The 23,564-nt window shown below is 40.2% G+C and overlaps 1 protein-coding gene across 1 annotated transcript; it reads right to left on the minus strand.

Moving 5' to 3' along the window:
- Nucleotides 1-1,522: 1,522 nt before the first annotated feature.
- Nucleotides 1,523-17,004, minus strand: LOC117540478 (ephrin-A2-like). The gene is made up of 3 exons (XM_034207189.1): nucleotides 16,695-17,004; nucleotides 6,117-6,182; nucleotides 1,523-4,762 (listed from the first exon to the last, which is right to left on the minus strand). The coding sequence occupies exons 1-3, from the start codon at nucleotides 16,891-16,893 to the stop codon at nucleotides 4,635-4,637; spliced, it is 393 nt and encodes a 130-aa protein (XP_034063080.1). The 5' UTR covers nucleotides 16,894-17,004; the 3' UTR covers nucleotides 1,523-4,634.
- Between the last annotated feature and the right edge of the window lie 6,560 nt (nucleotides 17,005-23,564).

Genomic DNA, 23,564 nt, shown 5'->3' on the forward strand with positions numbered 1-23,564 from the left:
ATAGTTAACGATACAGGGAGAGAAGACGGAGAGGAGTGTGAACAGGCGTGTTAGCGGCAGACAGGGAGAGACAAATAATTACACATGGTGCTCTCCAAGAAGAGGAAAGTGGACAGTGAGAACAGAGCTTTAAACCCTGAGTGGACTCGTTCATGTTCATCCTGCCCTCTGGGAGCACAGAACCAGTGTGTCTCATTTATTCAGAGACCGTGGCGCTCATTAAAAGTGCCAAAACGCCACTATGAGACAAAACACAAAGTGTTTGACCAAACATTCCCTCTCAAGTCAGAACTGAGGTCACAAAAAATAAGCAGTCTCAGAGCCCGATATGATCAGTCCACCAGGATCAAAATTAAAACTAAATATCGTTCCAGGGCAGGCTAACCGAGGCTAACCAATGAGCACCTGCATGTGTGAGTGAGAATGGCCCTGACACCATTTCAGCCCAGATTTAAACTCCTGGCAGGACAAGCTCCAGCTCAATTCTCGCACTGAACAGAACAAAGTGAGTGAGGGACTGCAATATAAGAGGGAGAGAAAGAGAAACTTTAAAACTGTTCAATTGTTATGATGTGCAAAGATTGATATTGTTCTATAATCGGCTGAAACTGTTAAGTCATGATGTGAAACGGTTAACAAAGAAAAAGGGAAACTCAAGCTGCTGCTACAATTTATTTTATTTATCTAAAATTAAGCACTTTTAAGATGCACATATTTTCAAAAGATATTTTATTTATTTTCTCTATTTTATTTGTAAATGCAGCCCGAGAGGAACATTACACATATCCACAGTATTTACTGTATATCTGTAGTTCAATGTTAATTGACAATAAATATTGTTCTTTATGAATTGTACTTTCTTTATTTGATTGGCAGTCAGTTGTTGATTACATGCAGACGTTGATAAAGCTACAGGTCACTTCAATATATATCACACTAATTCATGAAGCAAGTTAGACATTTTGATGTTCCGGACCTTTGCATGGGGAGATTTTCTCTAACTGGACCTCGTTGAATTTAGTTGAATACCCCTGCTCTAGAAGCACCACAGCTATTTCCTAAAACATAATGTTAAGATTTAATTAAAGGTCACCTATCATGCTATTTTTAGGCAATAGCATAGGTCTCAGATATATACAAATATATAAAAAACATGTTTATGTAGTGTTTTGCTCAATATACCAAACAGATCACCCATTCTACCCATGCCTTTCTGATTGGGCCGTGGGTGTAAAGCCAGCCTACATTTCTGATATTACGTCATTTCGGACGCAAATCTGGATCAGCTCCGTTGTTCCCCGTTTTTAGAGATTTGGGTACGGAGGAAAAGAGAGAGGGTTTATTTTCTGACGCTGCGTGAGTTCCCTGACACACCGGGGACACATGTTTATGTATAAAAGACATCAGAAAGTGCATTTTGCATGATAGGTCCCCTTTAAGTATCTTGTTCAATTATTCTGGCAGTGAATACAAATTAGGTGTTTTTTGTCTCTTGTAGGAAAAAACGAGACAAAGAACAACATTTATTTTTAGTGGAACATTGTTTTATTGGTGAATTTATCAAACACAGATTCATACACTTCTTAACATTTTCTCTCTGAAATTATCTTCAAAGTAAATTCAGTAAAGGTATTTTAATTTTTTCTGCTCATGCAGCGCAGAAGAAAATGTCCTGAAGAGGCCCGATGACCTCTGACCCCTCGTTAGCTCTTTAGCCAATCAGATAAATGCATTCTTTTACATGACTTTATAAGCATCCAATAAGAAAATATACAAAAACAGATTTTTTTGTCTTTCAGAGAATAGAATATGCAGACATTTTGATGTAGAAAAACATTTTCTTTTCAGAGACGCTGTAAACCAGACAACAGGGAGGCCTCACCCCCGCTCATAAAACCACCTTCTGAACTTTTTTCTGTAGTTTTTCTTTCCTGCAGTTTCTTAAACATCTCTTACGCCACGAAAAAACTGATTCCATCCACACGAAAAGGACGATGAACTGGAAAAAACCCACCAAAAACCTTTGTTCATCAACAGAACCAGAAAGCACAGGACTACAAAGACCAGAATGCATTGTGATGCAAGCAGGAACAAAGAGGAAAACAACAACAACAGCAACAACAACAACAAACATCTGACTGATTCCTTCATAAAATTCATATCTTATATGAATTTTGTCCTGCGTTTTTTAAAAACAAAAAAATGGCACAAAAATGTAAAATAAAAACTTCACTTTTTTTCTACCTAAACGAACGAAACAAAGTCAGTTTTGCTTCTGTCCGTCATCCATCACAGTTCGTTCGTTTTATATAGATACTGCATTTCCCAGCATGCCCCTGCTCGTCCACAAACACAAGGACACGCTCTTCCTCCATCAATGAAGACGGAACGACGGTATGGAGAGATGAAGAGAAAAAAACAAAACGTCCTCTCGTCCACACGGTGTTGCTGCTTCCCAGAAACCAAGTCATTGAGTCACAAAAAATTCAGCACCAGTGGGAAAAAGGCAATTTTTGATTGATTCAATTTAGTTTTGCGCTTGACATTCGATTTATTTTTACCACAAAACGACACAAGTTAGAAAAAAAAATGAATGTGACTCCTCCACCTGATATAGCCCCACCCCCTTTTGGCAGAAGTGGGCGGGGCCACAATGACAACTATGACTTAACCTGCTAATAGAAAAGTTTAACAATAGTCTTTGGCAGATTTACAGAAATAAAAGGCCGTCTGCTGCTGAAGTTGGCCAAGAGACGTGATGAAAAAGATCGACAACAGTCTTTTTTGTTTTTTGTATTCAACACTGAAAGCGATTACTGTCACAGAAATGAGCCACAATGTCCGAAATGAACAGAAAATGTATCAGACACATTATTTATGCATGTAGCCTATATATTTGAATACAAAGTCTTGTAACATTAAGTTAGTCTTTGAAGATATGTTAGCTTGTCATAGCTACGTTAGCATAGGTCTTTAAAACTGGTTAGCTCATCAGGTTCTCTGAAGCTACTTAAGCTTGTTAGCTTATTCCTTAGCTTAACCTGTATGTCTGTGAGGCTACGCTATGTTGCCCAGTATGTCTGTGAAGCTAAGTTAGTTAATCCTGTACAGTATGTCTGAGAATCTACGTTAGCTTGCCCCTATGTCTTTGAAGTTAAGTTAGCTCATCCTGTATGTCTGAGAATATACTTTAGCTCATCCTGTATGTCTGTAAATTTACACTATCTTGCACTGTATGTCTGTGAATCTACGTTAGCATGCCCCTACATCTTTAAAGCTAAATTAGCTTATCCTATATGTCTGTAAATCTATGTTAGCTGATCCTTGTATGTCTGTGAAGCTAAGTTAGGTCATCCAGTGTGTCTGTGAATTTCCTTTAGCTCTTCCCATATATCTGTGAGGTTACATTAGATACCCCTGTTTGTCTTTTAGCTTAAGTTAGCTCAGCCTGTATGTCTGAACCTACGTTAGCATGTCCTGTGCGTCTGTGAAGCTACTTTAGCCCATCCTATATATCTGTGAATCTATGTTAACTCCTCCCATATTTCTGTGAAGCTACGTTAGCTTGTCCTGTTGGTCTGTAAAGCTATAGCAGCACAGGTCTGTACGGCTACACTTGTAACGCATTACTTTAAAAGCTACGTAAACCCGCTGTCCCTCTGTGATAGGCTACTACGTTAGCTCTTCCCCTTGTCTATGAAGCTACAAAAGCTTGACCCATTGGTCTGAAGCTACATTAGCGTGACAATAAGTTCTGTAAAGTAAAAATATTTTGTTTTCCGTTAGTCAGATCTCAAACTCTGTGGGATGTGTTCTACCAGCAATTGTGAGATAAATATGTAAGTTTGAAAATGTCACCAATGACATCCCAACAAGTTAGTTTCACCCTTTATGAAGGGTTAAAGGTTCCATGTTAACTTTTGCTACATGACCTGCTGTGTTGTGGCTGGTTTCTGTGACTGTAGTCATCAGTGCAAAGAGATAAAACGGATGTAGGCTGCAGCAGAACCGAGAGCTGCCGGTGAACGCTGCTCCGACTGAAGCTGACGTCTTAGAGTTTCTTTATGCTGCTGATGATCCGTCTTTTATTGAAGCTGTGATGAAAATCCAAAGATTATAAACAGCCTTGATGTGTTTCACTTCTCCTTGGACTGAAACTGGACTCCACTGACCGTCATGTTTACCTAATTTCCCCCAGCGGGATAAATAAAGTATTCTGATTCCAGGCAAATATTTGGCACAAATCTGTGTTTCTAATATTGTGTTTTGGGACTTTTTAAGATGTTGCCTTTTTTACAATTATTCAGGCATTTTATAAACAATTAATGCGGAAAATAATGTTTAGTCATTGCCTTAATATATGTGTTTGTATATATATATATATTGTATGCATCAGTGTTAACATGGGGGTCAATGGAGTCTGGACTTTGTCGGAGCAGAAACATCCATCACAGAGCGTCTCCTGGCTCCTCCCCCCAGTGACCTTGGCCTCCTCTGATTGGCTGAGCTGCTGAGTGGCATTCAGGTGAAGGTCGGAGGTCAGGGAGAGGAGGGCCTTGCTGTATTAGTTTCCTGTCTCAGGGAGGACGGAGAGCAGTCCAACAGCAGGAGGAAGAGGAGCAGAGCAGGAGGTGCTATGAGGAGATGAAGAGGAGGAGGAGCAACATGGCGGGCAGCAGGGAGTTACCGGGCAGAACGAGGCTGCATCCACCGGTGGTGTCGTCCGTCAGGAAGGGCTCCGGAGACTCATACACAGAGTCATCTGATAGAGATGGAAAAATACTTATTATCAGATGTTTAAAGGTCCCCTATTATACTCTTTTTCATCAATATATCACAGGTCTCAGATATATACAGAACCTGTCTCTGATTGGCTGAAACACCAAACAGATCATTGCAGCATTACCCATAATCCCCTCTGTTTCAGCCCTGTTTCAAAAGGGCTGATTCTCTGTCTGTTATTTCAGATGAAAATAAGCAGCCCCTCCCCACGCCCTGTTGTGTAATAGAAGCTTCGAATGAAGAACCAAGCGAAATCTTATCCAAACTGAACTTTTACTTTATATTCATTAAACAGTTTCCAACAAGAACGGTGGAAGACAGGGAAAATGCACTCGATATGCTCGTATTCAATTTTCATGACAACAGGAAGGTGTCAGAGGAGGACACATACTTGCACTTCAAAATAAAAGCATTTCCTGTGAAACTTTGTGCCTTTTAACTTCTATCAAGAATCAAATAAACAAATGTTTTACTGCCTTAAATAAAACAAGTTACAACACGCCCCTCTGAGAGAGATTTGGTTACAAAGAACTCAATGGTGCTCTAGGAGGAGATTTAGGTGATAAGGGGGGGGGGGAGGTTACCTTGGTTGGTGATTGGCTAATGGTTACACAAGACAAAACATCGTTATGACATCATAAAGTGGCCAAAATCTGATCAGCTCATTTTCAGACAGGTTTTTATATGGATCAAGACAAGAAGAGAGAGAATTGTGAGAAACGGTATTTCGATCTCTCTGTCTGTACACAAACTGAAAGATTGACGATAAAGTTGACTTTGACTTGATTTAAGACGATTAACCAGCCTGAGTTTTTTTTCTAAGTGGGTACATTATTTAAAAAGTTTGAGAATCACTTAGTTAGCGTATACTATTTCTGCTATACTATTACTTTTTCTTTACTTTTCTTTATTTATGGAATAATATACACTATGGCTTTTCATAATGTTTTCTTTATTAAGTGTTTACTATGACTTTGTATTAATGTCTTATGACTTATAATAGTTTCACTTTTTATGCCATACCATGAAACTTTCTGATATAATAGACAATTACCTTTTATGACACACCTATCAATGACTGATAAAATATGACATGCTATTCTCTGACTTTTGTAAAAAATAATCTGACATACGATAATATAACTTTTTATGACACACTTTACCTTCATTTCTGTCTGACATACTATACTATAAAACAATTGTCATAGTAAACTATTTCATAGAAATGTAACCGAACATTTAATATTTCATTTATATGTCGTACAAAAAGTCATAGTATATACATTAATAAATCACAGGTTTTATAGATTTTTTTTTCATGTAACGAGACTCACTGGTGGGTTTGACGTAGATTTTGAGCTTCAGACACGGTTTCCCAGCCAGGCTCGGATGTGGAGAAGCTGCAGAGACAACAGAGACACATTAAAGCATGGAAACATGTCACAGTAGAGACACTAAATACTAATATGACCCTGGAAATGAGCAGAATAGGGCCTCTTTAAAAGAAAATATTCAAGTACATAACACGTACCTCCAAAAAACTACAGTATGTGAAACATTTGGACTTAATGGTCGTTATTTAAACATTAGCCTGATGTTTCTTTGTTTTCTCTGCTGTTACTCAGAGAGCAGCAGCTGTTTGACCTTGACGCACAAACACACAAGCACGCACACACACACACACACACACACACACATACACACACACACACACACAACCATGCACGCACGCATGCACGCACGCACAGACACACACACACACACACACACACACACACACACACACACACACACACACACACACACACACACACACACACTCATTAAGTGTCATTTAAAACAAACTGCCAGTTTCTCTTCTGGGAGCTCTTTTGCTCCAAATGAGGCTCAATTTAGAAAATATTTTCCAGGTTGGATGACAAATTATGTCTAGACAGAAACACACACACATGTACACACACACACACACACACACACACACACACACACACACACACACACACACACACACACACACACACACACACACACACACACACACACACACACACACACACACACACACACACACACACACACATAATGGCAGCAGTGTGTGATTCTGTGTTCCAAACTGTGAACATGTTGGTTATATTAGGCCACATAAACATTTACTGAGCTCTGATGCTATTTTTTACCTTGTTTTAATCTTTTTATACACATAAATACTAAGAGTGTGTGAGCGTGTGGTATAAACCTGACATGGCTATTTAAGAAAAACACAAACAAAGGTGAAATATAAACATATATTTGATATAATGTAAGATAGATAGATAGTTTAAGAGCCTGTGTGTACTTTAGTTATTTATACAATTGTAAATAAGGCAATGTCCTCATCTCTGTGTCCCCATTTCAACTTTATACATCTCTAATAAAGTTCCTCTCTGGCCCGAAAATACCTTTATAAACCGGAGATTTTGTGTAGGAAAACTGTTGGACAGGCGTCACCAAAAAGTACGTTTTGTGAGAAGAAATGTATTCCAGAAATATCACTGTGCAAAACACACCGGCCAATTTTGACCGAAAATAGTATGGGAAGGGGGGTACGACCTAACGCAAGAGAAGGGTTAATTTAAAGTGGACCTATTATGCTATATTGGAAACATATATTGTAGGGCCATACCTATACAAAACATGTCTGAAGTTTTTTGCTTCAAATCCCAAACAGATCCCCCATTGTAGCCATGCCTCATACTGCTCAAACCCCTCGTTTGAAGTCCTGTTAGAGAAAAGCGGATTTTGGGTCCTTAGCTTGAAAAAAATACAAAAGGGGAGGCGGAGCTAATGCCTGATCAGAATTCTACCGGAGATAAAGGTAAATTCGGTTGTGATAAAACGCCATCCTGTTCTAAACCACATCAAGGATTATTTCTGAAACAGTATGGAGCTCAAATGCTTTTTCTCTTGCGGTTTATCACAAGGTGAGTTATTTTTTTATTTCCTGCTTTTTAAACACATGTGCTTTCCAGTACATTTCATTTCATTTCAAACCTTTATTTAGACAGATAAATCCCATTGAGATCATTGATCTCTTTTTCAAGGGAGACCTGCTCAAGTAGTTCCACATGAAACATAAAAACATAAATAGAACAACAAAAGGACATCATACAGCATCATTTACATAATTATCCACATAAACAGGTACCAACAGCTTCCGATTGAGTAGCATCCAACCGAGCTTTAAAAACATTTAGTGGCACCAGTTTCCATTTAATTTGAAGACTATTCCAAGACAGAGGAGCTGCGCATCTAAAAGCTGTCTTCCCTAAGACAGTCCTAGCAGCTGGCACATTTAATAAAACCACAGCATTCGATCTCAGGCAGTAGCCACTTACAATTCTCCGTGAGATCAGGGAGCAGATGTAAGATGGAAGTTTCCCTAACATGGCTTTGTATATAAAAATGTACCAGTGACTGAGCCTCCGTACAGTTAGTGAAAGCAAACCAGCCCTTGCATACAGGGTACAGTGATGGGTTAATGCTTTACAGTTTGTCACAAATCTCAGTGCACTGTGATACGCAGCATCTAACTTGACCAGGCAATTGGCATGTGCATTCATATAGACCAGATCACCATAGTCCAGCACAGGTAAAAAGGTCACAGAGCCTTTTCCTGGCCTCAAGCGAGAAACAGGACTTGTTCCTGTAGAAGAAACCTAGCCTAACCCTCAGCTTTTTAAGCAGGTTATTGACATGAAGTTTAAAAGTGAGACAATCATCAAGCCAGATACCAAGGTATTTGTAACAGGTAACCACTTCAAGTTTTATTCCTTGCGTAGTTACAATATCTAAAACAGGCTCTGGTGTCTTTTTAGCTTTAGATAAGAGCATTACCTTGGTTTTCTCAACATTTAAAAGAAGCTTTAGTTCAGAGAGCTGAGTCTGAATAATGTTAAAAACATCCTGTAATTGAACACCAGCCTCCTTAATGGAGGGACCTGCGCAGTACATCACGGTATCATCCGCATAAAAATGTAAAGTAGCTTCATCCACATTTTCCCCTAAACTATTGATATATATGGAGAATAAAAGTGGACCTAAAACAGAACCTTGGGGAACACCATTAGCAATGTTTAACCACTCAGAAGACAGCCCATCAAAGTGAACACATTGGGACCTTTCAGAGAGGTAGTTCACAAACCACCCACTGTATGGCTGGACATGCCTATACTGGCTAGCCTCTGCCTTAAAATGTGATGATCGACGGTGTCAAACGCTTTTGAAAGGTCAATAAATAGAGCTGCACAACTCTGCTTATTATCTAAAATACTCGCCACATCATTCACCACTTTCATTGTGGCAGGGATGGTGCTATGTTGATTTCTGAAGCCTGACTGATGTTTAGACAGGATGTCATTTGTACATAAAAACTCCTTTACCTGTTCACTCACTAGGCGTTCAAGAACCTTAGCCAGAACTGACAACTTAGAGATTGGCCTATAATTATTTAATAAAGTGGCCTCCCCACCTTTTAGTAGAGGCAGGACATACGCTGACTTCCACAATTTTGGAATTGTGTTAGTGCTGAGGGAGAGGTTAAAAAGAGTAGTGACAGGTGGAGCAATAAAATCTGCAGCTATCTTTAAAAAGAAAGGTTCTACGTTGTCCGGGCCAGCCGGTTTCTTAGGATCTAACTTGGTTAAAGCTTCACGAACAACATCAACAGTAAAAGGAGTAAAACTAAAAGGGTTTTCCAACACACGTTTTTCAGAGTCACGGATTGAGGTGTTCACAGAAGCAGAGTTAGTCACAGAATCAAATAGAGAACCACAGGACACAAAATGCTCATTAAAGCAATTTAGCATAGTAGCCCTGTCCGATATAGTGCCAGATGCTGTGGTAATGCACGGAGGTAGCTCATTACGGATATCGCCGGTGGATAACGATTTAATGGCTTTCCAAAATGTTCCAGGATTATTCAGGTTCTTTGTGGTTACTGACAGATAGTACTTTGATTTAGCACTTTTGATTTGCGATGTGAAGCTATTCCTTAGCTGCCTAAAACGCAGCCATTCTACCTCTGAGCCTGATTTCCTAGCCTTTGCCCAGGCCTTGTTTCTCTCATGAAGGAGACTGGACAGTTCAGCAGAAAACCAAGGATTGTCTCGTCCCTTTACTCTAAATTTACGCAGGGGTGCATGTCTATCAATGATCTCCATAAAACCAAGATAAAAATAAGACCATGCGGTTTCTACATCAGCACACAGATCGATTTTACCCCAATCAAAATCTAACAGATCATGCACAAAACCCTGCTCAACAAAATGTTTTTTGTCTCTCTTAATGATAATGCGAGGTTTAACCTTTTGGACCTTAGTGTCCCTAATTGTGGCTACAACACAGTGATCGCTCAGATCATTTGCAAATACTCCCACAGCTGAGTATTTATAGGGAACATTAGTTAAAATGAGATCAATTAGGGAGGATTTATTAGGGGACTTAATGTTAGGGCGAGTAGGACTGTCCACAATCTGAGTAACATTCAAAGAGATACAAAGGTTTTTAAAATCCTCTGACACTGCAGTTAACCAGTCCCAGTTAAAATCTCCAAGTAGCACTATTTCCTTGTAGTCTAGTTGTGATAAAAGATTTGCTAGTGAAGACAAGGAGTCTTTGACAGCTGACCTGTTGACCGTTTGCCACTTCTATATTTATGGCTAAAAATTCAAATTGCTTACTGATCGATTTGGAAACTAATGTGGTTACACTGAACTTATTCTTAACATAAATGGCAACGCCACCACCTTTATTAGGCTGGTCGGTACGATACACATTAAAACCATTTAAGGCAATGTCAGAGGCCAAAATAGATTTGTTTAGCCATGTTTCTGATAAAACAATGACGTCAGCGTCAGTTGAGCTCGCCCAGATACGGACAAAATCTAGTTTACCTAACAGACTGCGCACATTCAAGTGGATGAAACCCAACCCAGACCTAGCTTTAAAATCAGCAGGAGTAGCGATCTGACTACTACTACTGGGCGGACCAGGGTTAGGTTGTACATTTCCTGACAGTAATAACAACAAAAAAACCAGGCATCTTTTCCTCTTAAGCGACACACACACATTGTCATCTAATTTAGAAACACCGGAAAAGTCTGCGAGAGTGTGATTTGAGCTTAAGAAGCAGTCCTGAAGAACCATCATCGCAGGAAAACAAAAAAGACAAACATATTTTGTCGAGCAGATTGTCTGTGACAAGGCAACCGGTAATTGTTTGAGCAACACATCCGAACCTTTGCAGGGGATGCCCACTGCGGGTGGCAGAACAGACCTGAATCCAGTAGACTTCTCAGAATGATTAGAGATCTTCTCATAGTCCAAAACAGTTAACAGGCACAGCAGAATCCCGATATGGGCCATTTCCCCAGACCAGCACACAGTATCCGCGATGTTCCTGGAGCAAAATCAGCACAGCAGCAAAGGACAGGCGAAAGCAGCAGCGTGGTATCCCCGGGGTGAAAGCAGGCCTCTGCAACAGCAGAACCAGGACAGGTGGGAAGCAGGCCCCAGCTGTGGTAAAATCCTCCTCCGTACAGCAGCACACGCCCGGTGGAAGCAGGCCAAGCCCGAAGCGTGGATCCACTCCGTCTCTCCGCGACGACTTCGGGGTAAAAACCTCTCCAGTACAGCCGTATTCTACAGGTGGGAGCGGGCCTCCGTAGATCGCAGAATCGCAGGCAGCAACAGGTGGAGCCGCTCCGTCTCTTCGCGACAAGCAGGCCTCCGTAAATCGCAGATCGCATGCAGCAACAGGTGGAGCCGCTCCGTCTCTTCGCGACGTCTCCGGAGGAAAAACACCTCAGTACAGCCGCACACGACAGGTGGGAGTAGGCCTCGGCAGATCGCAGACAACTAAAACTACTACTTGTATAAGCAGGGATGGCTACAAGTTTGTAAGCAGGAGAGCTGGATGCTAACAGATGCCATATGCTAACAGGTAGTGCGAGCCTGTAGAAATTGCGACTGCCTCCAATGACAGCGTAGGATCGACATGGGGGCTTTACAATGGTACCTGAACAGGTTAGGTCTGAGTGTTAGCGAGGCTTGCTAATGTAAACAAAGACCAGATTACGTCCAAAACACGTCAGGCATTGTTTCTGATAGCAACTCTCTGTGGGTCCGCCGTCGATTTGACGTCAGATCGGCAGCAAATCGGTATCAGCTCGTTGTTCCCCCGTTTTTAAAAGATTTGGGTACGGAGGAAAAGAGAGAGGGTTTTATTTTCTGATGCTGCGTGAGTTCCCTGACACACCGGGGACACATATTCATGTATAAAATACATCACAAAGTGCATTTAGCACGATAGGTCCCCTTTAATATAACCAATTTTGAAAAAAAAATTCTCGTAGACACTTCAAAAAGTCTGAGAAGCAGAGGGAAATTATTAGCCTGGCTCCATTAAAAGACAATCCTTTAAAGACTTCCAGAGAGTGTGTTTCACTTGTTGCATCGTGTTGTTACACACTGATGTACTTAACATGTTGAGCAGGTGTGGAACAAAGGAGGGGGGGGGGGGGGGGGTGTAATCGCCTTATTAAAACCAGAAGCTGTTTGTCCCTCAGTGCTAATGATAATGCTTTTAGCACCACATGTTTAAAAGCCTGTAATGATAACACACACACATGAACACAAACACACACGCCATAATCTGTCTGATAAACACATCATTAAAGCTCTTATCAGCATGTTGGGAAGAAGACACTGTTTACTAAGTGACATTTGTGACAGAGGCCATCTGAGGTCAAGTGGAAGCAGCAGGCAGAGGGGGGTCAATTCAAGTTGAGGACACGTTCCCTCCGTAAACACACTTTCTACCTTTTCATTACAAATTAAAGAGGGACAGCAGGTTCAAATAGTGTTAATGGTAAATAAAGCACATTTCACCCTCCACAAACCCAAAATAAACAGATATATTAGCAATACAAAGAATACATGGATGCTGAATGTGCCCAGAGTTATTAAGTATTCACAGATGTGGTAGTAATCACTTATGCTCAGTAGTTTACAGTGTGTGTACTCACAGATGTAGTAGTACTCTATGTGTAGTGCTCACAGATGTAGTAGTACTCTATGTGTAGTGCTCACAGATGTAGTAGTACTCTATGTGTAGTGCTCACAGATGTGGTACTCAGTGAGGATCAGTAGGATATAGTGTCTCGCAAAGTGTTACTAATTATGAATTGTGAATAGTATTCACTGTGGTATTAGTACTCAGTGTGTGTACTCACAGATGTAGTAGTACTCGTATTTATTCATAGATGTAGTAGTACTCAGTGTGTGTACTCACGTAGTCGTTCTTGGTGTGTGTATCTACAGTATACTCGGTTTGTGTACTCACAGACGTAGTAGTACTTGGTGTGTGTACTCACAGACGTAGTAGTACTTGGTGTGTGTACTCACATATGTCGTTGTTCTTGGTGTGTGTATTAGTACATGGTGTGTGTACTCACAGATGAACGGTGTTGTAGTACTTGGTGTGTGCATTTTCAGGTGTATATGTACTCAGTATGTGTATTTACAGTACAGGTGTGTCTGTACTTTTTGTGTAGTACTCACAGATGTAAAAGCACTTGGTGTGTGTATAAGTACTCAGTGTGTGTACTCACATATGTAGTATGACTCAGTAATGCTCAGTAGTATACAGTAGTACTCAGTGTGTGTACTCACAGATGTAGTAGTACTCTATGTGTAGTGCTCACAGATGTGGTACTCAGTGAGGATCAGTAGGATATAGTGTCTCGCAAAGTGTTACTAATTATGAATTGTGAATAGTATTCACTGTGGTATTAGTACTCAGTGTGTGTACTCACAGATGTAGTAGTACTCGTATTTATTCATAGATGTAGTAGTACTCAGTGTGTGTACTCACGTAGTCGTTCTTGGTGTGTGTATCTACAGTATACTCGGTTTGTGTACTCACAGACGTAGTAGTACTTGGTGTGTGTACTCACAGACGTAGTAGTACTTGGTGTGTGTACTCACATATGTCGTTGTTCTTGGTGTGTGTATTAGTACATGGTGTGTGTACTCACAGATGAACGGTGTTGTAGTACTTGGTGTGTGCATTTTCAGGTGTATATGTACTCAGTATGTGTATTTACAGTACAGGTGTGTCTGTACTTTTTGTGTAGTACTCACAGATGTAAAAGCACTTGGTGTGTGTATAAGTACTCAGTGTGTGTACTCACATATGTAGTATGACTCAGTAATGCTCAGTAGTATACAGTAGTACTCAGTGTGTGTACTCACAGATGTAGTAGTACTCTATGTGTAGTGCTCACAGATGTGGTACTCAGTGAGGATCAGTAGGATATAGTGTCTCGCAAAGTGTTACTAATTATGAATTGTGAATAGTATTCACTGTGGTATTAGTACTCAGTGTGTGTACTCACAGATGTAGTAGTACTCGTATTTATTCATAGATGTAGTAGTACTCAGTGTGTGTACTCACATATGTAGTATGACTCAGTAATGCTCAGTAGTATACAGTAGTACTCAGTGTGTGTACTCACAGATGTAGTAGTACTCTTTGTGTAGTGCTCACAGATGTGGTACTCAGTGAGGATCAGTAGGATATAGTGTCTCGCAAAGTGTTACTAATTATGAATTGTGAATAGTATTCACTGTGGTATTAGTACTCAGTGTGTGTACTCACAGATGTAGTAGTACTCGTATTTATTCATAGATGTAGTAGTACTCAGTGTGTGTACTCACGTAGTCGTTCTTGGTGTGTGTATCTACAGTATACTCGGTTTGTGTACTCACAGACGTAGTAGTACTTGGTGTGTGTACTCACAGACGTAGTAGTACTTGGTGTGTGTACTCACATATGTCGTTGTTCTTGGTGTGTGTATTAGTACATGGTGTGTGTACTCACAGATGAACGGTGTTGTAGTACTTGGTGTGTGCATTTTCAGGTGTATATGTACTCAGTATGTGTATTTACAGTACAGGTGTGTCTGTACTTTTTGTGTAGTACTCACAGATGTAAAAGCACTTGGTGTGTGTATAAGTACTCAGTGTGTGTACTCACATATGTAGTATGACTCAGTAATGCTCAGTAGTATACAGTAGTACTCAGTGTGTGTACTCACAGATGTAGTAGTACTCTATGTGTAGTGCTCACAGATGTGGTACTCAGTGAGGATCAGTAGGATATAGTGTCTCGCAAAGTGTTACTAATTATGAATTGTGAATAGTATTCACTGTGGTATTAGTACTCAGTGTGTGTACTCACAGATGTAGTAGTACTCGTATTTATTCATAGATGTAGTAGTACTCAGTGTGTGTACTCACGTAGTCGTTCTTGGTGTGTGTATCTACAGTATACTCGGTTTGTGTACTCACAGACGTAGTAGTACTTGGTGTGTGTACTCACAGACGTAGTAGTACTTGGTGTGTGTACTCACATATGTCGTTGTTCTTGGTGTGTGTATTAGTACATGGTGTGTGTACTCACAGATGAACGGTGTTGTAGTACTTGGTGTGTGCATTTTCAGGTGTATATGTACTCAGTATGTGTATTTACAGTACAGGTGTGTCTGTACTTTTTGTGTAGTACTCACAGATGTAAAAGCACTTGGTGTGTGTATAAGTACTCAGTGTGTGTACTCACATATGTAGTATGACTCAGTAATGCTCAGTAGTATACAGTAGTACTCAGTGTGTGTACTCACAGATGTAGTAGTACTCTATGTGTAGTGCTCACAGATGTGGTACTCAGTGAGGATCAGTAGGATATAGTGTCTCGCAAAGTGTTACTAATTATGAATTGTGAATAGTATTCACTGTGGTATTAGTACTCAGTGTGTGTACTCACAGATGTAGTAGTACTCGTATTTATTCATAGATGTAGTAGTACTCAGTGTGTGTACTCACGTAGTCGTTCTTGGTGTGTGTATCTACAGTATACTCGGTTTGTGTACTCACAGACGTAGTAGTACTTGGTGTGTGTACTCACAGACGTAGTAGTACTTGGTGTGTGTACTCACATATGTCGTTGTTCTTGGTGTGTGTATTAGTACATGGTGTGTGTACTCACAGATGAACGGTGTTGTAGTACTTGGTGTGTGCATTTTCAGGTGTATATGTACTCAGTATGTGTATTTACAGTACAGGTGTGTCTGTACTTTTTGTGTAGTACTCACAGATGTAAAAGCACTTGGTGTGTGTATAAGTACTCAGTGTGTGTACTCACATATGTAGTATGACTCAGTAATGCTCAGTAGTATACAGTAGTACTCAGTGTGTGTACTCACAGATGTAGTAGCTCTTGGTGTGTGTATAAGTACTCAGTGTGTGTACACACAGATGTAGGAGCACTTGGTGTGTGTATAAGTACTCAGTGTGTGTACTCACAGATGTAGGAGCACTTGGTGTGTGTATAAGTACTCAGTGTGTGTACTCACAGATGTAGGAGCACTTGGTGTGTGTATAAGTACTCAGTGTGTGTACTCACAGATGTAGGAGCACTTGGTGTGTGTATAAGTACTCAGTGTGTGTACAGACAGATATAGTAGTAATCAGTGTGTTTATTCACAGATTTAGTAGTACTCAGTCTGTGTATTCACAGATGTAGGAGCACTTGGTGTGTGTATAAGTACTCGGTGTGTGTACACAGAGATGTAGGAGCACTTGGTGTGTGTATAAGTACTCAGTGTGTGTACTCACAGATGTAGGAGCACTTGGTGTGTGTATAAGTACTCAGTGTGTGTACTCACAGATGTAGGAGCACTTGGTGTGTGTATAAGTACTCAGTGTGTGTACAGACAGATGTAGGAGCACTTGGTGTGTGTATAAGTACTCAGTGTGTGTACTCACAGATGTAGGAGCACTTGGTGTGTGTATAAGTACTCAGTGTGTGTACTCACAGATGTAGTAGTACTCGTGTCCCGGCCTGAACTCGAAGCCCAGGCTGAAGGGAGTGAAGAGCTGGAACTTCTCGGAGAACTTGAGCGGCCCGTTGGGGCTCTGCGGCCGGTTGCACTCCCAGCGCTTGAAGCCCTTTCGGTGGTGATCGCAGGACGTGTACCCGTCGTAGTTCACCATGTACAGGATGTAGTGCTCCATGCGGTCTGAGGGCTCCGGCCACTCGTAGTGCGGACAGTAGATGTCCAGGTAGTCGTTGATCGCCACCTCAACCGTGTACTCGCCCCGGAAAAACCTGAAGAGGAGGAGGAAGTATTATTAATTAATTAATGTATCTATTCTTTCCTGTTCAGTACAGATGATTTGTATGGAGGTAGTAAAGTAAAGTAATACATACAAATAAAAATAAATACAATTATGAAGTAAGGACATAAATAAAACACGAATACACATAAACATAAAATAAGTGAATTGTCAATTAAATACATTTGATTTATTTTGTTGCTGTTGCTATGCAGTTAAAAGCAAGTCAGAGGTTAACACATACTGTATATAACAGTGATTGGATCTTTGTCAGTGAAATGCATTCTGGGAATCATAGTTCACATCTCTCTTCAAGTTATTATTTCCACAGGCTTCTTGCATATGTTATTTTCTAAATAATATATTTATTAGTTTCCTTCCAACAGTACTTATTGTTTTACCAAAATAAGTATTTAAATACTGTATAAATACATTCAAGTATTCTGCTAAACACACCAAGAGCCTCCATTTGACTCCAACACATGAAAACCATTTTTCAATGCCTGTGTGTGTGTGTGTGTGTGTGTGTGTGTGTGTGTGTGTGTGTGTGTGTGTGTGTGTGTGTGTGTGTGTGTGCGGCCTAGCATTACTATACTTGTGGGGACCTAAATCTGTTTACATAGTCACGTGTGGGGACTGGCCTCCCTTATGGGGACAAATTGGAGGTCCCCATGAGGGGAATCATTAATTTTAGGGTGAAGACTTGGTTAGGTTTAGGATTAGGGTTAGGGTAAGGGTAAGGTTAAGGGTAAGGGTTAGGCATGTGTTGGTTATGGTTAAGGTTAGGATAAGTCTCCAGGAAATGCATGTAAGTCAATGTAATGTCCCCTGAAGTGATGTATACATGGTATGTGTGTGTGTGTGTGTGTGAAGTGTGTTTCCTACAGACCCCCCGAGGTTTCTATTAATCAAAACTAACTGTTTATCAAAGATTTGTCCTGTTTACAAGACGGAGATCTGACTCACTTCCTGCCCGCTTTGAAATACTTCGACCGGAATCAACGTTTTTTTTTGTACATCAACAGTTGTTTCACAGTTCAGCTCCACAAAGACAAAGACACTTAGGGAAACTGGACAAATATAAACACACACACACACACACACACACACAAACACACACACACACACATACACACACACACACACACACACACACACACACACACACACATACCATGTACTGTATACATCACTTCAGGGGACATTACATTGACTTACATGCATTTCCTGGAGACTTATCCTAACCTTAACCATAACCAACACATGCCTAACCCTAACCCTAACCCTAACCCTAACCCTAAACCTAACCAAGTCTTAACCCTAAAATGTATGATTCCCCTCATGGGGACCTCCATTTTTGTCCCCATAAGGGAGGCGAGTCCCCACACGTGACTGTGTAAACAGATTTAGGTCCCCACAAGGCCCACACACACACACACACACACACACACACACACACACACACACACACACACACACACACACACACACACACACACACACACACACACACACACACACACACACACACACACACACACACATCCTTGTGTCAATCTCCAGGCTTGGGAAGTTACAGATCTATGTAATCAGGATACAACAAAAAGGAAATAGTATTCCCTTACAGTTACATCAAATAAGATGTAATCAAAGTAATATTTCATTTAAAAAGATTGAGCATTTTCTGTCGGTCTTTTTCTATAAACGTCCTCTGAACAAAAACCTCCTCCTGTATAAATTCTGTTTGCAGTCGAGACACTCAAATAAAGTTTCCTCGTAGCAGAAATAAATATCTGTGAAACATGTCGAGTGAATCTGTAAAAAGTGTTTCTCTGTTTCTCACAGCTGCTCCGTGACACTTGCTGTAATTTACATAATTTAATTGAGTTCAAACACAGATTCTGTCACACAAACCTCCTCATTATTACACCTGATCGTCATCAGCGATCGATCCGGGGAAACAAACTAATCAAACTTCCTGCGTCTCTGAATATTCATTTCAGAACAACAATCAACACCGGAGCTAAAGTGCAATCAACATAGCTAATTGAGATTCTGGTATTGAGGTTTTAACTGATTTACTTCCCCACGGTGCTTCCTGATTGGCTGATCAATCCAAGTTTAATCACAACTTATTTAAAATTCAGCTTTCATTTAATAAAATAAAGTTTTGATTTACATGTTTGACAAATGTGTGTGTTTGAAGCCTATGCAATCAAGCTGATCTGTCACAAAGTAAAACACCTCGTCACACACTCCCCTCTTATTAAAGTGTGTTGGGCTGATTTCTGCTCCTAATCAGTTCAGTCTGTAGGGGGCGCTCTCTCAGAATACTTTAGGGAGGGCATTTATCCTGCAGCTCACATCCAAAACTGCTTCGTATGCCTTTTCCCCCTCATTTTGCCTTAAATGAATACCTGCAGACACTACTCAGGGCTGAATAACGCACAATCAACTGTCACTATATTAAAAAAAACCGGATTAAATCACAATGTATCATTGATTTTAATCTAGTATGTTTTTATACTAATAATCCCCGGGCGCCGTTCATAATGGCAGCCCACTGCTCCTAACACTATATGGGTCAAATGCAGAGAAACCATTTTGTTACATAGTAAGTACTGTGTAATGACAATAAAAGTAAAATAAATAAATAATATTATTCTGATATTAGTAGTATATTAATTAAAAGGGTCATTCTGCATGATGAGTATTTTTACATGACTTGTATGATGGGGAGTTATTGAAAGTATTTATACACTGTATTACACATTTTACGGCTGTAAGAAAGTACTTCTTCTACTGTTTTATATTTAAAGTGTATCTCTGTCTGCATTGCAGGTTATCTTTATGCTTTTCGCTGAGAAATGTTGCATATTTTCATATTTATTTTCTTAAGTTCTGATATATTGGATATATTCTTGTATTATTGTTTCATATTTTGATGGTAGTTTTCATGATTGTTGCTCTTTTAAAGTGTCCTTTTCTCTTATTTAGTGTGACATTCACCAAAACACAAGACTTAATATTCCTTTTATGTGAAAACCAACTTGACATTTAACCATATTGTGATTATTATAGCATAATTATGACTTAGATTTCATAATTTCACTACATTTTAGTTTATCTAGTGAGAATGTCTTTTATACAGGAATGTGATAAATGGACAAAATCAAGACTATGAACTTCTGCAGTTCCTTGAAAATCCAGCAACCCTTTTGTTTTTGTCATTTAGGATTACATAGGGGAAGCTGTGGTTCAGTGGAGCACTGGTTCAATCAATCAACCAAGCAACCAATCAATAATCAATCACCAATCAATTGGGTAAAAGCGTCTAACAAGTGACATGTAATCTATAATATAACAAAGTGATATAAATGAACTTCAGATTCTGATTTCATCTTGTTGTTAAAGCATAACCATGTCTTCCATCCATCACTGTGACACATGCAATGCACAGAATAAAGTTTCTGACGTCTACTTTGCGATGTTATTCTAGCTCGGTAATAAATAAATGAATCTTCCCCTACAGCCTCTTCCGTCTGTATTTTTAGCCGAGCTTCCTGAAAGCATCACGTTGGATGAACACAGCAGTTATTTTGGGCCCTAATGGAGCTCCGTATAATTGAGTTTTTCTTAATGATTGAAAACACTTTAAGTTTCCCTTCAGAGTTTGCTGAATCACGGCGATGATTATTCCCGTGTGACCTGAACGCAGCATCGGGGCGCGGTCCTGATGGAGGTCGATCAGCTGGAAACATCCTGCTGAACGAGGGCTTTCTGCTCCGCCTCTCCGCTAACACCATTAGCAAAGTGCATGCTAACCGAGTTAGCTGAAGGATAGCGTGACGCTGACGGGCGGTGCGTTCACTGACCTCTGGACCCTTCAGCGCTCACATCATCACTCATCACTCTAATGGAGAGAGCGCTGTGTCCCTCACAGCTGGCCGAGGGACCAGCGGATTCACCCTCATCTTCGTCTTCCTTTGGACCATCATCTTCATCATCACCATCATATTCAATTCCTTCATCATCATCTTCGTCATCTTCATTATCACCATTTTCTTTATCATCATCACTTTATTATCACTATCATCTTCATCATCATCATCATCTTCTTGTTCTATTTCTTTATCATCTTCATTTATCAACATCATCTTCATCTTCTTCATTTTGACCATCATCTTCATCTTCATCATCTTCATTTTGACCATCATCTTCATCATCACCATCATATTCAATTCCTTCATCTTCATCATCCCCATCTTCTTGTTCTATTTCTTTATCATCTTCATTTATCAACATCATCTTCATCTTCTTCATTTTGACCATCATCTTCATCTTCATCTTCTTCATTTTGACCATCATCTTCATCTTCATTATCACCATCATCTTCATCATCTTCCTTTTGACCATCATCTTCATCTTCATCATCTTCATTTTGACCATCATCTTCATCATCACCATCATATTCAATTCCTTCATCTTCATCATCCCCATCTTCTTGTTCTATTTCTTTATCATCTTCATTTATCAACATCATCTTCATCTTCATTATCATCATCACTTTATCAGCACTATCATCTTCATCATCTTCATCCCATCATAAGCTTCATTATCATCATTTAAACTGAACCGAGCAGATTATTGTAACATTTGAATTTCAACAGGAAGTAACTAAATATCTAACCTTACAATTTGTAGGTACTTTAAGTACAATACTATAAAGGTACCTAAATCTTCTTCCTGTCCTTCTTCCTTCCTTCCTTTTTCCTGTCCTTCCCTAATTACTTCCTCCCTTTCCTTCCTCTCATTCTTCTGGTCCTTCCGCTTCATACTTTTCCCCCATCTTCTTTCCCTTGCTTTCATTCCCTTTCTGACTTATTTTCACTCATCTTCCTTTATCCACTTCATGCTTGTTTCTTCCATCCTTTCTACCTCTCCTTTCCTTACTGTTCTTCCCTTATTACAACCTACCCTACACTTGGTTCCTTACTTTTATATCTGTCCATCCTTAACTCCATCCCTTCCCTTTCTCCCATCTTCTGTTCCCTCCTTCCTTCCATTTTCCCCTACATCCTTCCCTCATCTCTTGCTCCCTTCTCCCCCCTGTTCCTTTTTGTTCCTTCCTTCTTTATTTCCTCCCTTCCTTCCATGCTTCCTCCCTTCCTTTCATCCTAGATACATCTAATTGGCCGTTGCACAGACAGAATCTGAACAGGTGTCTCACGGAAAGATTCTCACGTTGTTTCTTCTGACATGTTGTTCACTAGTTATCCCGTCCAGCAGCTGCAGTGTGAATCTGTGAATATATTTCCACCCCCTTCACATCTCCCAGCATGCCTCGCTGTTGTGATTTACGGTTTAATCTGCCCAGGTCTCTGAAGGTCGGTGGATTAGATCCGGTCCGTGATGACGGGGACGGGTCGAGGTCGTCCGTCACGAGTCCTGACAGAAACACTGAAGGAGTGACCTGCTGACGGATTAAAGTTCAGATCTGCTGAAGGACCTCCTTTATGTATTCTTAGTATGCGGTACACCAGGATCCATATCGTTCATACATGTTCAGATTCTATGTTTGCTTTCGGTCATCTGGTTTGTCTGCACTGTAATTAAATGATGTTGATTGTGTTTTCGGGGAGGTTTTCATCACCTGAGAGGCCTGAGGCTGTTTTAATCTGTACAGGTTGTAAACACACTTTGATTTGTTGAACCAAAAGGGGCTGGACCAAGCCAGGATTCAGACATCATACATTACTGAACTCAAAAGGGCTGGACCAAAGCAGAGCAAAACACCAGGCAATACTTGGTCAAAGTTGCACTAAATTGTGGACAAAAGCGTGACAAAAACACCAGATAATACCGGACCAAACAAGAAACAACAGATGAGAAAATATTGAACCAATTTTCTGGACTAAACGACTGTATGGCGGAAATAAACAAGGACGAAACACCAGAGAATGAAGGACTGAAATAAGGCTGAAAGCTGGACCAACCCAGGGCTAAAACGCAGAGATTATTGAAACAATCCAGGGCTAAATTCTCTAACAAATCAGGGCTAAAAGACCAGAGATTATTGGACCAAACCAGGTTTTAATTCTGGAACAAACCAGGGCTAAAGTTTCATAAAAACTAGGCCTAAAACACCGGAGAATATGGGACTAAGTCAAGTCTGCAGCAGTGAATGTTGGTCCTAACTCGTTAGACCAAACCATGGCAAAAGCCTAAAAAAAACCAGGACTGCAACACCAGATAATTCTGGACCAATCCAAGGCTAAAACACTAGAGAATATTGGATCAAACCAGGGAAGTTTTCTGGTCCAAACCAGGGCAAAAGCCTGAAAAAACAGGACTAAAAAAAACAGAAAATGCTGCACTAAACCAAGACTGTAACACCAGAAACTACTGGACCAAACCAAGGCTTAAACACCAGAAACTATTGGACCAAACCAAGGCTTAAAACACCATAAGTAATCGGACCAAACCAAGACTGAAACACTAGAAACTCTTGGACCAAACCAAGACTGGAACACCATAAACTATTGGACTAAACCAAGGTTAAAGCACCA

This window comes from Gymnodraco acuticeps, unplaced genomic scaffold, assembly GCF_902827175.1.
Source record: "Gymnodraco acuticeps unplaced genomic scaffold, fGymAcu1.1, whole genome shotgun sequence".
NCBI classification, from domain to species: Eukaryota; Metazoa; Chordata; class Actinopteri; order Perciformes; family Bathydraconidae; genus Gymnodraco; species Gymnodraco acuticeps.